This window comes from Sorghum bicolor, chromosome 2, assembly GCF_000003195.3.
Source record: "Sorghum bicolor cultivar BTx623 chromosome 2, Sorghum_bicolor_NCBIv3, whole genome shotgun sequence".
Lineage (NCBI taxonomy): Eukaryota > Viridiplantae > Streptophyta > Magnoliopsida > Poales > Poaceae > Sorghum > Sorghum bicolor.
This window is the reverse complement of record NC_012871.2, coordinates 57,630,803-57,643,647: the sequence shown is the minus strand read 5'-3', so window position 1 is coordinate 57,643,647 and position 12,845 is coordinate 57,630,803. Positions and strand designations below refer to the sequence as shown.

Sequence of the window (12,845 nt, the reverse complement as noted above, 5' to 3'; positions counted from 1 at the left end):
GCATAAAAATAAAGTAGAGACACACAAGACATAATAATAATACTCTTTATTAACCTTGAGGCATTTATTACAAATGACTAGTAATGAATTGAAGCTAATAATAGATCTAAACCGAATTTAAAGATAAATAACTAAGATGCATTGCCTCAAGATCTAATCTAGATAACTTAGCGGCGCTCTAACTCCCTGATCTTCTTATTGGCACTAGCTAGATCATGCCTAAGACCTAGTATAACGGTGTTATGGTTAGAGAGCTGCCTAGTGATAGAGTTAACTGAAGACTGGAGGTCTATGATGACCCTGTCTAGCCTGCGAACGTCCTCATCAATATCTACTATAGTCTTGCGACGCTTAGGAGGTGTCTTGAGAGTATTGAGAGCGTGCTTCGGGGTGCCTTTGGAGGGATAAAACAGACTTTGGCTGCTCTAATCCCCTCAAAGTAAGGTCTCTCTTCCTCCGTAGTGTAGCGGATATTGCTGATCTCGCCGCTCCGATTGGTCTTGACTCCTACGACCCTCTCATTGGGTCTAGGTGGAAGGATCCTCGTTCCGGCTGGCACCTTGATGGTGGTCTCCTTCTTGGCTGACGGTCCCTTGAGAAGTAGGGGTTGTGGCGGTGCGGTGAGAACTGGTTGAGCATGGTAGGATTGGGCAGAGCTACGCTGGCGTAATGGCATGGCTTCTAGCTGTCGCTCTGTGTTGGCCGGGATGAGAGCACGGGCGTCGGGGTCTTCCTTAGGCTTCTTGTTGAGGTCGTAGGGAACGACTTCCCAATCGTCGTAGAACTCTTCGGCCATTGGAGCAGCGACGAACTAAGCAAGCTCTAATTGAAGAAGAAGAGAAGGCTTGAATAGATTGGTGTTTGAAAACTGATGTCAGGGGTTTGTTTATATAGGGGTCAAAAAGTGCCTCTAGGGGTTGTTCGGGTTACTCCCGTCGCCGTGCGTGCGAAACTTTCCATCTGAAGGATTATTTGGTTTACCATAATTTTTTTTTACGCGGCGGAGGAAATCGGGACCGAGAGGGGTCAGGGGCTGGGCGCCCGCCCTCTTCATCAGGGTGCCCGCCCTGTGTCTGGCCCCTCTGTGGGCCCGCTTCCTCGAGCGTGTTTCTAGATGCAAAACTTATTAGGAAAATATATGTGTGACCCAAAAACGTCAGATTAAAAAGGTCGGGCTCTAAATCTCCATGGGAAGGTAAAAATGGATTACGTCTATTTCTTCTAATTCTTTATTGGGCTCTAAAAATAATTTAAGACGTTGACCATTTACCTTGAATAACGTACCTTCATCATTTTGAAGAGTGATAGCTCCGTGGGATGATGAATTGATTACCTTGAATGGTCCTTCCCATTTACTCGAGAGTTTTCCATGCCCGAAAAGCTTCACCCTGGAATTAAAAAGTAATACCTTATCTCCGGGTGCGAACTCCTTCTTCTTGATCCTCTTGTCATGCCACCTTTTGACTCTTTCTTTGTAGATCTTCGAATTGTGATATGCTTTCTCTCGCCATTCTTCCAATTCTGATAATTGCATTCTTCTATGATCTCCAGCAATATCTAGGTCTATATTCCATCTCCTTATGGCCCAGTGTGCTTTGAATTCTAGTTCAACAGGTAGGTGGCAAGTCTTCCCGTACACCAATTGGTATGGGGACATTCCAATTGGGGTCTTGTATGCTGTCAGGTATGCCCAGAGTGCATCGGGTAACTTGTCTTTCCATACCATTCCCATTTCATTCACTGTCTTCTGAAGAATGTTCTTGATTTGCTTGTTGGAAGTCTCTAATTGGCCACTTTTCTGAGGATGGTAAGGGGTAGCGACGTTGTGACGGATTCCATGTTTTGATAGATATTGCTTGAAGCGTTTGTCGATGAAGTGTGCTCCTCCATAACTTATCACTACTCTGGGAACTCCAAATCTTGGAAATATAATTTCTTCAAACATCCGCTTTGAACTGATGTTGTCGCCATGTTTGCAAGGTAGTGCCTCTACCCACTTAGAGACGTAGTCGACTGCCACCAAGATGAACTCACACTTCTTTGATGGGGGAAATGGACCCATGTAATCTATTCCCCAAACATCAAAGAGCTCAATCTGATGGTTGTTGGTGAGTGGCATGGCATCCCTTGTGTTTATGTTTCCGTGCCTTTGACATGGCCCACATCTTCTGATATATTGCTTCGTGTCTTCATACATTGTAGGCCAGTAGAATCCACACTGCCAGATCTTTGAATGTGTACGGAATGCTCCATAATGACCTCCATATGGTGATGAATGACATCTGTCGATGATCTTCCATCCTTCCTTAGTGGTCACACACCTCCTGAGTAAGCCATCAGAGCATACTCGGAAGAGGTATGGCTCATCCCATATATGTGAACGACTTTCTTGAATAAGCTTCTTCTTGTTTGCTCCTGGTGGTACATACCCTGAAACCATAAAATTAACATTATCTGCATACCAGGGGTCAGACCTGTTAATCCTGTAGAGCATGTCGTCCCGGAGTGAATCATTGATGGGGGTTTCCTGTGGACTCTTAAAATACATTCTAGACAAGTGATCAGCAATAGAATTTTTTATTCCCTTTTTATCTTTTATTTCTAAGTCAAATTCTTAAAGTAATAGGATCTATCTAATCAGGCGAGGTTTAGCATCTTTTTTAGTGAGCAGATATTTTAGTGCAGCATGATCAGTGTAAATAATTATTTTAGCTCCAACTAAATAAGATCTAAATTTATCAACGGCAAAGACAACAGCCAGAAGCTTATTTTCAGTGGTTGCATAATTAAGTTGAGCTCCTATCAAAGTTTTACTGGCATAAGCGATTGCATGATGCTTCTTATTTTTAGTTCGTCCCAAAACTGCCCCCACAGCATAATCTCTAGCATCACACATAATTTCAAAAGGCAACGACCAATCAGGGGGTTGAATGATTGGTGCAGAGATGAGTGCTTTCTTTAATAAATTGAAAGATGTTAGACATGCATCATCAAATTCGAAAGGAGCATCCTTGGCTAGCAAAAGAGTAAGTGGTCTAGCAATAAATGAAAAATCTTTTATGAATCTACGATAAAAACAAGCATGGCCAAAAAAGCTTTGAATTCCTTTTATATTCACAGGTGGAGGTAGTTGTTCAATTACTTCAACTTTAGCTTTGTCTACCTCAATACCTCTTTCAGACACTAGGTGTCCCAGCACTATTCCTTCCCTAACCATAAAGTGACATTTTTCCCAATTAAGGACTAAGTGTTTTTCTTCACATCTTTGCAAAACCTTGTCTAAGTTTTCAAGACAACTATCAAAAGTTTTTCCATAAACAGAGAAATCATCCATGAAAACTTCCATAATCTCTTCAATCATATCAGAAAATATAGACATCAAGCATCTTTGAAAAGAAGCTGGTGCATTACATAACCCAAAAGACATTCTACGGTAAGCGTCAGTTCCGTATGGGCATGTAAAAGTGGTTTTGCTTTGATCATCGGGATGGATCGAGATCTGTATGGGCATGCAAAAGAACGAATGGTTCGCTAATCGCTCTAGCATCTCATCTATGAAAGGTAAAGGAAAATGATCCTTTCTCGTGGCTTTGTTTAATTTTCTATAGTCTATGCACATCCACCACCCTGTGATGGTGCGTTGCGGAATTAGCTCGTTCTTTTCATTCATAATGACAGTCATGCCTCCCTTTTTAGGCACAACTTGAACTGGGCTCACCCACTCACTGTGCGGCACAGGATATATAATCCCTGCATGCAGCAACTTTATAACTTCATTTTTAACTACCTCTCTCATCGCGTTGTTTAGTCTACATTGGGGCTCTCGAGAAGGTGAAACAGAAGGATCTGTTGGAATACGATGGGTACAGATCATAGGACTGATTCCTGTAAGATCTTGGAGTGAGTAGCCGAAAACTGAGTGATGTTTCTCAAGAATGGTCATTAATCGCAGAGTTTGGTCCTGAGTGAGTTTATCACTAATGATCACAGGAAACTCTGGATTATTGTTTAGGAAAGCATAGATAAGACTGGGTGGTAAAGTTTTAAGCTCTATGGGAGGTCTAGGTGTTTTTGCAAACTCATCTAAGGGTTCAGGTTCAGAAGGTTCAGCTTCTTCTTCTATGAAGAAAGGAGCTTCGTCTTCTAAGTCTGGTTCATCTAAAAGCTCTAGAGATGCAGCCTTTACCTCCTCCATAAGATTAGGCAAAAGATAAGACTCGGCCTTATTATTTAAGGAGTGTGAAATTGTTATGGGAAATTTAAAAGTTTTTCCAAAAGAAGTGTGTAGCTTTCCAGTATGACCTTCATAAAGGAGTCTTCTAAAAGGTTGTCCTATCAATAGGTCAAAGTCCCATGTATCAAAGATATAGAAGTTCAAATGAACCATGGAGCCTTCTACCGTAAGGGGTAGGACATTAATAATTCCAAGACTGGGGACTAATCATCCTAAAGATTCCTTTATGACTTTTGTTGTGGGGGTTAAAACCAAATTTTTAAATAGTTTAAGTGCAAAAGATTCAGACATGATGCTGATCCCCACAACAGGATTATAGAGAGCATCAAATCGATCAGAATCATAAGCACAGCGTATAGTTATAGAGGGTGTGTCCAAACGGATCACCTCAGAGGAAAGCTCTGATTCCTCCAACCACTCGCTACTCATGACTGAGATAAGCTCTCTTAATTGATGTTCACTTGGTAAACAAATGCTAAAATGGCCGTTTTTGGGTCTGTTAATAGAATGGTAGTTTGAAATGTTTCCAAAATCGGTAAAAAGATCAGATTCTATATCCAGCATGAAATCAGGTGGTGGAATTTCTTCCTTTTGTGGCTCAGAACTTGGGATAGCTAAAGTAGATGGAGAATTTGGCAGAGTGTCTACTTTGGCTTCATGGGTTTCATCATGAAGGGTATTATCCATCTCAGCCTCTAGGATTCTATCTAGGATCACTCTAGCATCATCAGTACGGATGCGAAAGAAAGAACCTCTAGACATTGTATGCAGCATTTGTTTATTATCTTTCTGAAGACCTCGAAAAAAGTGAAATAAAAGAACAGGGTCTTCAAGATTAAGGTTTGGACCAGATTCTAAAAGATCAGAAAAACGTTTCCAGGATTTTCCCAAAGTTTCATTATCTTTTTGTTTTAAAGATAGGACTTCGAGTCTAAGGTCGCCGATACGGTCGAGGGAATAAAAATCTAGACAAAAGTTGGCTCGTAAAACTCCCCATTCACCTCATTGTTGACTTACCTTCTGATTATACCATTGTCTAGCTTCTCCCCTTAAAGAAAAAGGAAAAAGCTTCCAACGTAAAGTTTTATTAGAAATGCCTTCAATGCTAAGACAATCACATGTTTGCTCAAAATCTCTAATATGAAGGTAAGGGTTTTTGTCTTCCTTTCCTGAAAAAGATAGGTTTTGAATCATGGCAATCAACCTAGAACTTAACCTATACTGGGATGTTTGGATAGGCTGTGATGACTCCCATGGTAAAAGGTCAGTTTCTGAAGGTGTTGCAAATTGGTAGATTGATTTAGAATCTTGGTTTTCCATAAGGTAAGAATAAATAAAATAAATAAAGAATATAAAAGATAAGAAAAGATAAAAGTATAGATACAAGCTAGTAGTAAGACTCAAGGTTATCTCAGCAAACCGTTTTTCTCCCCGGCAACGGCGCCAGAAATGCTTGTTGATATTTGGGAACGCAATAAGGAATTGATCTGCAAGCGCACGGATATCGGTGAGCACTTCACCCGGGATGTTATCCAGAGTATCGTATTTATATTTTTACCACTAGGAGAAAGAGTGCATCTGACTAACCCAGTCTATTACTACTAACCTTTAGGCTACAAAGAATATTTCTCGATGTGAGTGATATATAGAGAAGACTACAACCGTAATCTCTTTCTAACCTTGGTAAGGATGATCTACTGTTCTATTGGGGAAGCTTACAGAATCTAGACACCACAGAGGATGTTCAACCCGCACCTATAAACCCTATCCTTCCTGCTAACGAGATATGGTTTGCAAAGGTAACTCGGAAATATCACGTTCCTCGCTACTACCACGGTCCAGCTAGTCATGGGATATCTATGAGTATCCTAGCCCAAACACCACGTCTACGCTAGAGATGATTACTCTAAACTCTACGCGAAGAGATTAAAGTAAACTCATAAACCAAAGAACAAGAAAACAAGAACTTACTAGAATTTAGAAGTCGAAATACTGAAGAATCCTAGGAGCAAGCTTCGAGTTAGGAGAACTTGATCCCGTAGGTACAACCTCGGAGTAGACACCGATAGGCCGGGCTTCCTCCGATCTACACCTCCACTCTATCTCTCTCAATCTAGTAGAACTTAGACGAACTAATTCTACTCACATTGGATGCTAAGCCCTAAGTCTATTTAGAGGAGAGGTATTCCTTCGAGGGCTCCTCTCAACTCTATGATGAACTTGTTCTCCTCCAGGGGCTAGGGGGTCTGCTTATATAGTCCCCTCAGGTGAACGTGGGCCGTTGGATCAAACCGACATTGATTGAACGGTTATCCTTGATCCTTTAGGTCGGTGGAGCGTGATCCGCGAAGAGAGTCCTGATTGGACTCTAGGTCAGGGTGGGCGCCCTAGGGGGGAGGGCGGACGCCCTGCCCCCGGGCCCGATTGCCTTCCCGTTCGTTCCCGTGGCTTCTGGAGTCTTCTAGATGGTAGAAAATTACGCGGTGCGTTAATATCTCTATGTAATCCCGACATGTGGGCCTTTCTTCCTTATTTCCTGATAACCCCCTGCAAAAACAGATAAACAACAAAACGCGTGGAATTCTGTCAGATCAAACCCTAATTCTAGGTGTTGTTTGCATATTGGTCCTTTCTCTTGTTTATTTGATAATTAAAATTGATACTTAAGAACCGTCAACAGACTCCATGCTCAATTTTCCTAGTCCAACTAATTTTTTTGACAAGTTGTGGGATGTGAAGAAAGTGGTGCATCGCAAAGCTTTTATATACACATCAAGGAAAGAGGAAGCATTTTCTAAAGTGCGAGAAAAGATGAAAATGAAATTCATAGCATCAGGCTCTGCACCGAGATGGAATTATTCGTTGCAAATGAGTGACTAGGACTTGCTGGCAAAGGTTTCTTTGCCTCTCCGTTAGAACTTAGACGTTGTCTTCTCTCTTATTGTTGCTGGTATTCTTGTGGTTGCGTTGGTGTTGTAAGTAAGGTGTTATTGACAGTTTTCACAGTCGTCATAGTTATTGAGGTTCCTTTTATAACGTCCTCCCGAGGCGGTTGTTTGTCTAGTTTGTCTTCTTCTTTATCAATATAATTGACGTCTTTCTAGCCCTAATTTTAAAAAATAAACATCGGCCAAAGCCATCAAGGCACTATCATGATCCAACTTTATTCAACCATCTGATACCGAATGTTTACAATTGTCTAGTTTGAATATGAAGCTATATTTCGACCATAACTGCACAAGGCAAAACAAAAGCAGGCCATTAGCCGCATATTCCAATCCAGACAGGCGACTGGGAAGATAAGCCCCAGACTTCGGTCCACTCACAGAACCTCTCGGTCGCCTGGTCCAATGCAACTCCAATCCAGCATGGCGTCTCTGGCCCTCCACCCCATCATCCCGGCCACCGCCGCTTCATCCACGACCCTCGCGGTCGTCGTCGGCTCCCGCCACGCCGCCACACTCCACCGCTGCTTTCGCCCGCGGCGGCGCCTCATCACCACCTGCAAGGCGGAGCCGAGCGGGGGCAACAGCACCGTGGAGCTAGCCGCAGGGGCCGCCGGGCTGGCATCGAGCGCGGTCGTGGCGTGGTCCCTCTACACGCTGAAGACGACGGGGTGCGGCCTCCCTCCAGGCCCCGGTGGCGCCCTCGGCGCGGCGGAGGGCGTCAGCTACCTCGTCGTGGCGGGCCTAGTCGGGTGGTCGGCCACCACCAAGGTGCGCACTGGGTCGGGCCTCCCGGCTGGCCCCTACGGGCTCCTCGGCGCCGCTGAGGGCGTTGCCTACCTCACCGTCGCGGCCATTGCCGTTGTCTTCGGCCTGCAGTTCTTCCAGCAGGGATCCATCCCGGGTCCGTTGCCATCAGAGCAGTGTTTTGGCTGACTCTGTAACTCATTCGGTTGATGTTTGTTACCGAGTGTACGCTGCTATATGCTACTCCGTATCTGTTTAACTTTTATTGTTATGCGTATTCGTCAGTGATTGTAAATTTGTAGTGTGTTTTAGTTGCTGTTTGGTTCCATGAGTGGGAGAGGCAATGTTAGAAGGCAACAGATCTAGTGCAAACTCATCTCCCGTGCAAACTATGAAAACTCTAATCTTGATCATAGGATGTTGATTCAAGGAGCGCAGAGAGATTGAGTAATTTTGTACTTAACCGCTCACTCTTAATCACACTTTTATAAATCCCTCCTTCCACCTCTGTCATGTGTCCCCTTAGATCAACATCTTGCAGTCCAAATTAGAGTTTGCACGAGAGATGAGTTTGCATTATATCCGTTGCCATGTTAGAAAGGCTTAATTACAAAGGACCCAAAACGTAGACACTGAAAAGGGACGCACGACCAGAGTGACTACTAAGGCCAATCGGATAGTTCTATAACGTTATTTTCAAAACTGTCATATATCCAATAGTTTTTTTCCATAGCTTTTTCAGAACTGTTACTTCCAAAACTATTTACAAACTTTTACTTCCAATTTTATATACGGTATCTTTTCGGCAGCTATAAGCACACCAACAACTAATTACAGCATGCATGTTGCGTGCCTGGGGCTTCAGTACACATTTTTGTACATAAGCTTATCCCTTTCTGCAGTAGCATTACACGTCACTAACCTGCAGGTCTGCCGCTCAAATCATGTCATTTCGCACTTGATCGACGGGACCCACGCACGACCTCCAAATCACAAATCTGAAAAACCTAAGGGCTCAAAGCTTCAACTCTTCAAAAATACGTGAGGGAGACATACCAAAATCCCTAAAGGCTGAAGACTTAGACCCTCCAAAATACGTGAGAGCGAGGCAAACCAAAAAGTCTAAGGTCTCAAAAACTTCAACCTTCCAAAAATACACGATGCCAAACCAAAAAGTCTAAGGGATCAAAACTGTATTTAACCCTCCTAAAATATGTGAGGTGAAGCAATCTGAAAAGCCTAAGGGCTTAAAACTTTGACCCTCTTAAAATACACGAGGGAAGAGCAAACCGAAAAGCCTAAAGGCTCAAAACTTTGACCCTCTTAAAATACACGAGGGAAGAGCAAACCGAAAAGCCTAAGGGCTCAAAACTTTGACCTTCGAAAATACGAAAGGACAAGTCAAATGTTTGAAAAAATTGTTGTCTATTTTCTCTTGTATTATAGGTTCTGGCTTCAGTTACTTTCTCGCATAAGCACTTCGTACAAGGCGAAGAGGATGTCATAGCATTGTAAGGCTCCCCAATATTGGCCATATAAAATCAAAACTAGTCAGCAAACGGAGAGCACCACTTGCATCCATTTTTTATCTCTAATCAGACAATGATTTGATAAGGGCTCATAAACTATGAAAGGGCAAGTCAAATGTTTGAAAAAGTTGTTGTCTATTTTCTCTTGTATTATAGGTTCTGGCTTCAGTTACTTTCTCGCATAAGCACTTCGCACAAGCGGAAGAGGATGCCATAGCATTGTAAGGCTCCCCAATATTTGGCCATATACAATCAAAACTAGTCGGCAAACGGGGAGCACCACTTGCATCCATTGTTTATCTCTAAGTAGACAATGATTTGATAAGGGCTCATGAACTTCGCTTTGCCAAAAATATGAGCAACAAAAGCATAATGACTTGATAGAGCTCAGTTAACTTCGTGTTGCCAAAATTACATGCAATAGAAGCAAAATGCAAATCTAAGTTTTGCAAACTTTGTTATAATTAATTTCGCAATCAACATCAGCATCATCAACTATCATGAGGGGCTCATTTCGTGACTCTATGCCCTCATTGCCTCAAAGGTTAAGGGTCGGCACCAAAGTAACCTAAAAGCACCAAGGGGCCCATTTTTACAACTTCTAGCCTCCTCACCTCAAAAGCTATAACGAGCCAGCTCACGAACCGCTCGCGAGCCAAACAAGCTACAGTTTTAGAGAAAAAGTCATCATAAACTATACTAGTTTTGTATTACTTCATATCTTACACTTTACAAATGGTTAATATGTTAGCTCATATGAATATTTTGTTCAACTTAAGACTATTGGATATATTATTTTTGTATTATTATTTTTAAGCTTTAGATAAATGTAAATATCATATTTTATATACTTTTTATACCTATCTCGCGAGCTTAACGAGCTAGCTCGAGCTCGTAACGAGTCGAGCCGGCTTTCTGGCTCGTTAAGATAATGAGTTGAACCGAGCTAGATCGTTATCCTAACGAGTCACAACGAGCCGAGCCGAGTCAAGCTGGCTCGTCATCTAGCCTTAGACGTCACCTTCTCCACCAATTTAGAGCAGGGGATCACCATCAACATCTTCAAGATTACTCTTGCCAACATTTTGTAGTGGGGGATTGCCATCGACATCTTTGACTTCGCCTTCGCCATCAACTAGAGTGGGGGATCTCCATCTACGAAATATGTGACATCAACCACTCATACGTCATTTACTTCAAGCATGCGAAAGAATTTCTCACAAGTGCCAAACAAGAAGAGGGACTGGCAAGAAGCGTATTGGACAAGCAATCTGTCTGAAGACAAAAGCTTTTGTCTAGCGCTCGTGAGTGGCTTGAAGGTCTGTTGTATCATCTACAACTACCTCGCCTACATCGACTACTTTGCCTACTTTGAGTACATCAATGTCCTTGTCAAAGGCTCAATTATGAAAATATGGTATCTAGGGTGACTACTTCGCTTACTTTGACAACATCAATGTCTTTAGTGAAGGCTTACTTATGAAAAGAAGGTATATAGGGTTCAAGCCCATATGAAGGAGCAAGCTACCAAAGAGTAGCCAAAGACTCGAGCAAAGGTTGATAGTGAAGACTAGCCAAAGACTAGCTAAAGATAAAATCATGCATAGACTGTCTCTATATAGACGAGAGGTACATGTCAGGATTAAGTTGTAATTGGACCACACTTAGTTATATTCAGCTATTGGATCTTGTACCATCAATCAAAATGGAATAGTTGAGAGGTTACCATTGGGGTGTATTATATGATAGGGACCCATTAGTTTTTCCAAGGCCTAGTGACATAGCTGGGGGCTTGTAAGATAATATTTAGGTTCTATTTGTAGCTTCTAGAGGCTCTTTTGTAAAATACAAGCCCACAAAGAGAAATAATGAAAGCAGCCCCTCCTACCTTCTTATAAAAGAGGGAGAGGGCAAAGGTGGGGATGAGACTGGCTTGTCACTCATTTAGCTCTCAGTATTTTCTCTTAGTACTACTGTCTTGGCAAAGAATCTTTTTCCTCATTTTAGTCTCTTATGAACAGAATAGCCCACTCCTCAAAAATTATCCGCTTATAACTTTAGGGAGGCTATGATGGTGTTGTAGTTATTGATTTAGTGCTTTTCTTTCCGTGGTTGACCTTAGTAACCTAAAAGAGCGACAACAAATTGAATTAGCCAAAATTTTCGCTCATATAATAGGAGTTTTGTTTTGTCTCTAGGACACAACGAAAAGCGTGGTTTTGTGCCAAACACACTCCATTGTTTATTTTAGACAGTTGGACACTGCAAAATATGAGGCGTTTGTATGCTGCACACTACCAGTGTTAAAAAAATACTTTCCTAGTCTAGGTACGTACATAGTGCCACATGAAACACCAAATTCGACCTCCAACATCAAATAGCAAGATCAGAGACTCATCCTGGGCACTAGCCGCATCCCAAGATGATTTCACATGTTGGGCACAACATCAAATAGAGAATATGAAACAAAGTTAAAGAGTACTCTTAATTAAGGCAACATAACTTAACAAGTGCATGGCCTCACATGTCAGAGCACAACTTAATATCTTATCACAAACTAAAAGTCGTCACAAATTTACATCAATTTAGCATGTCAAAATGTTTCTTCTAGTTTTTTATGATGCATGTATTCCTCACCTGAACTTTTTGGTCTTATAATATCCTCTGTACCTCTTGGCTTCACTATAACAGCTGCGATTTCAATCTCATTTAGAATAGCATATTGCCCAATTTCTCTTTTAAAGGTTTCCCCATTCTCAAATGTCACACCAACATCAATCTTTGTATTTTCTAAGTCAATTACATGGTCACCAATCTAACAACCTTGTTCACCACCAATAGCACAATCATCTTTGTCTTCATCAGAATTAGGAATGCAATCAAATTCATTTGCATCATCAAAAATCAAGTTAGCATGGAAGACTTTCTCATCATCTACACCAACATACTCAGTTTCATCATTTTTGCCCCAAGGATCATCATTTGTAGGGGAAGCATTCTTAGAAAGGTCCGCCTCATAAACTATCGCAGATTCACTAGCAAGATCAGAGATAGAACATATGCTCTATTCTATGGGTGGTTGATGAATGGCAAGCCTGAGCCTACAAGCACACATGAAATCAACTCCTATAAGAATATTGCTAAAGCCCAAATATATATCTAACGAACCTTAGGCCTCCAAATCTCATGAACCCATGCCATGTTTTGAACCCTAGATCTTCAAATAACTTGGTGGGTGGGGGATTTGAATCTTACCCATCAAGAGCCTAGGATAGGTCCAACACCTTCTTTTGGGAGTTATCGCTGCATAGTTGCTCCACTCCATGCCTGGGGATCGGGGACTAGGTTGCAACCATCGGGGTCTGACTCTTAGTATAGCTCGAGGATGGG

The 12,845-nt window shown here is 42.0% G+C and overlaps 1 protein-coding gene across 1 annotated transcript; it reads left to right on the top strand.

Annotated features, from left to right (window-relative positions):
* LOC8055777 lies at positions 7,440-8,302 on the top strand. Its single transcript, XM_002462273.2, has one exon. It carries the CDS (start codon positions 7,585-7,587, stop codon positions 8,113-8,115), a length of 531 nt encoding a protein of 176 aa, XP_002462318.2. The 5' UTR covers positions 7,440-7,584; the 3' UTR covers positions 8,116-8,302.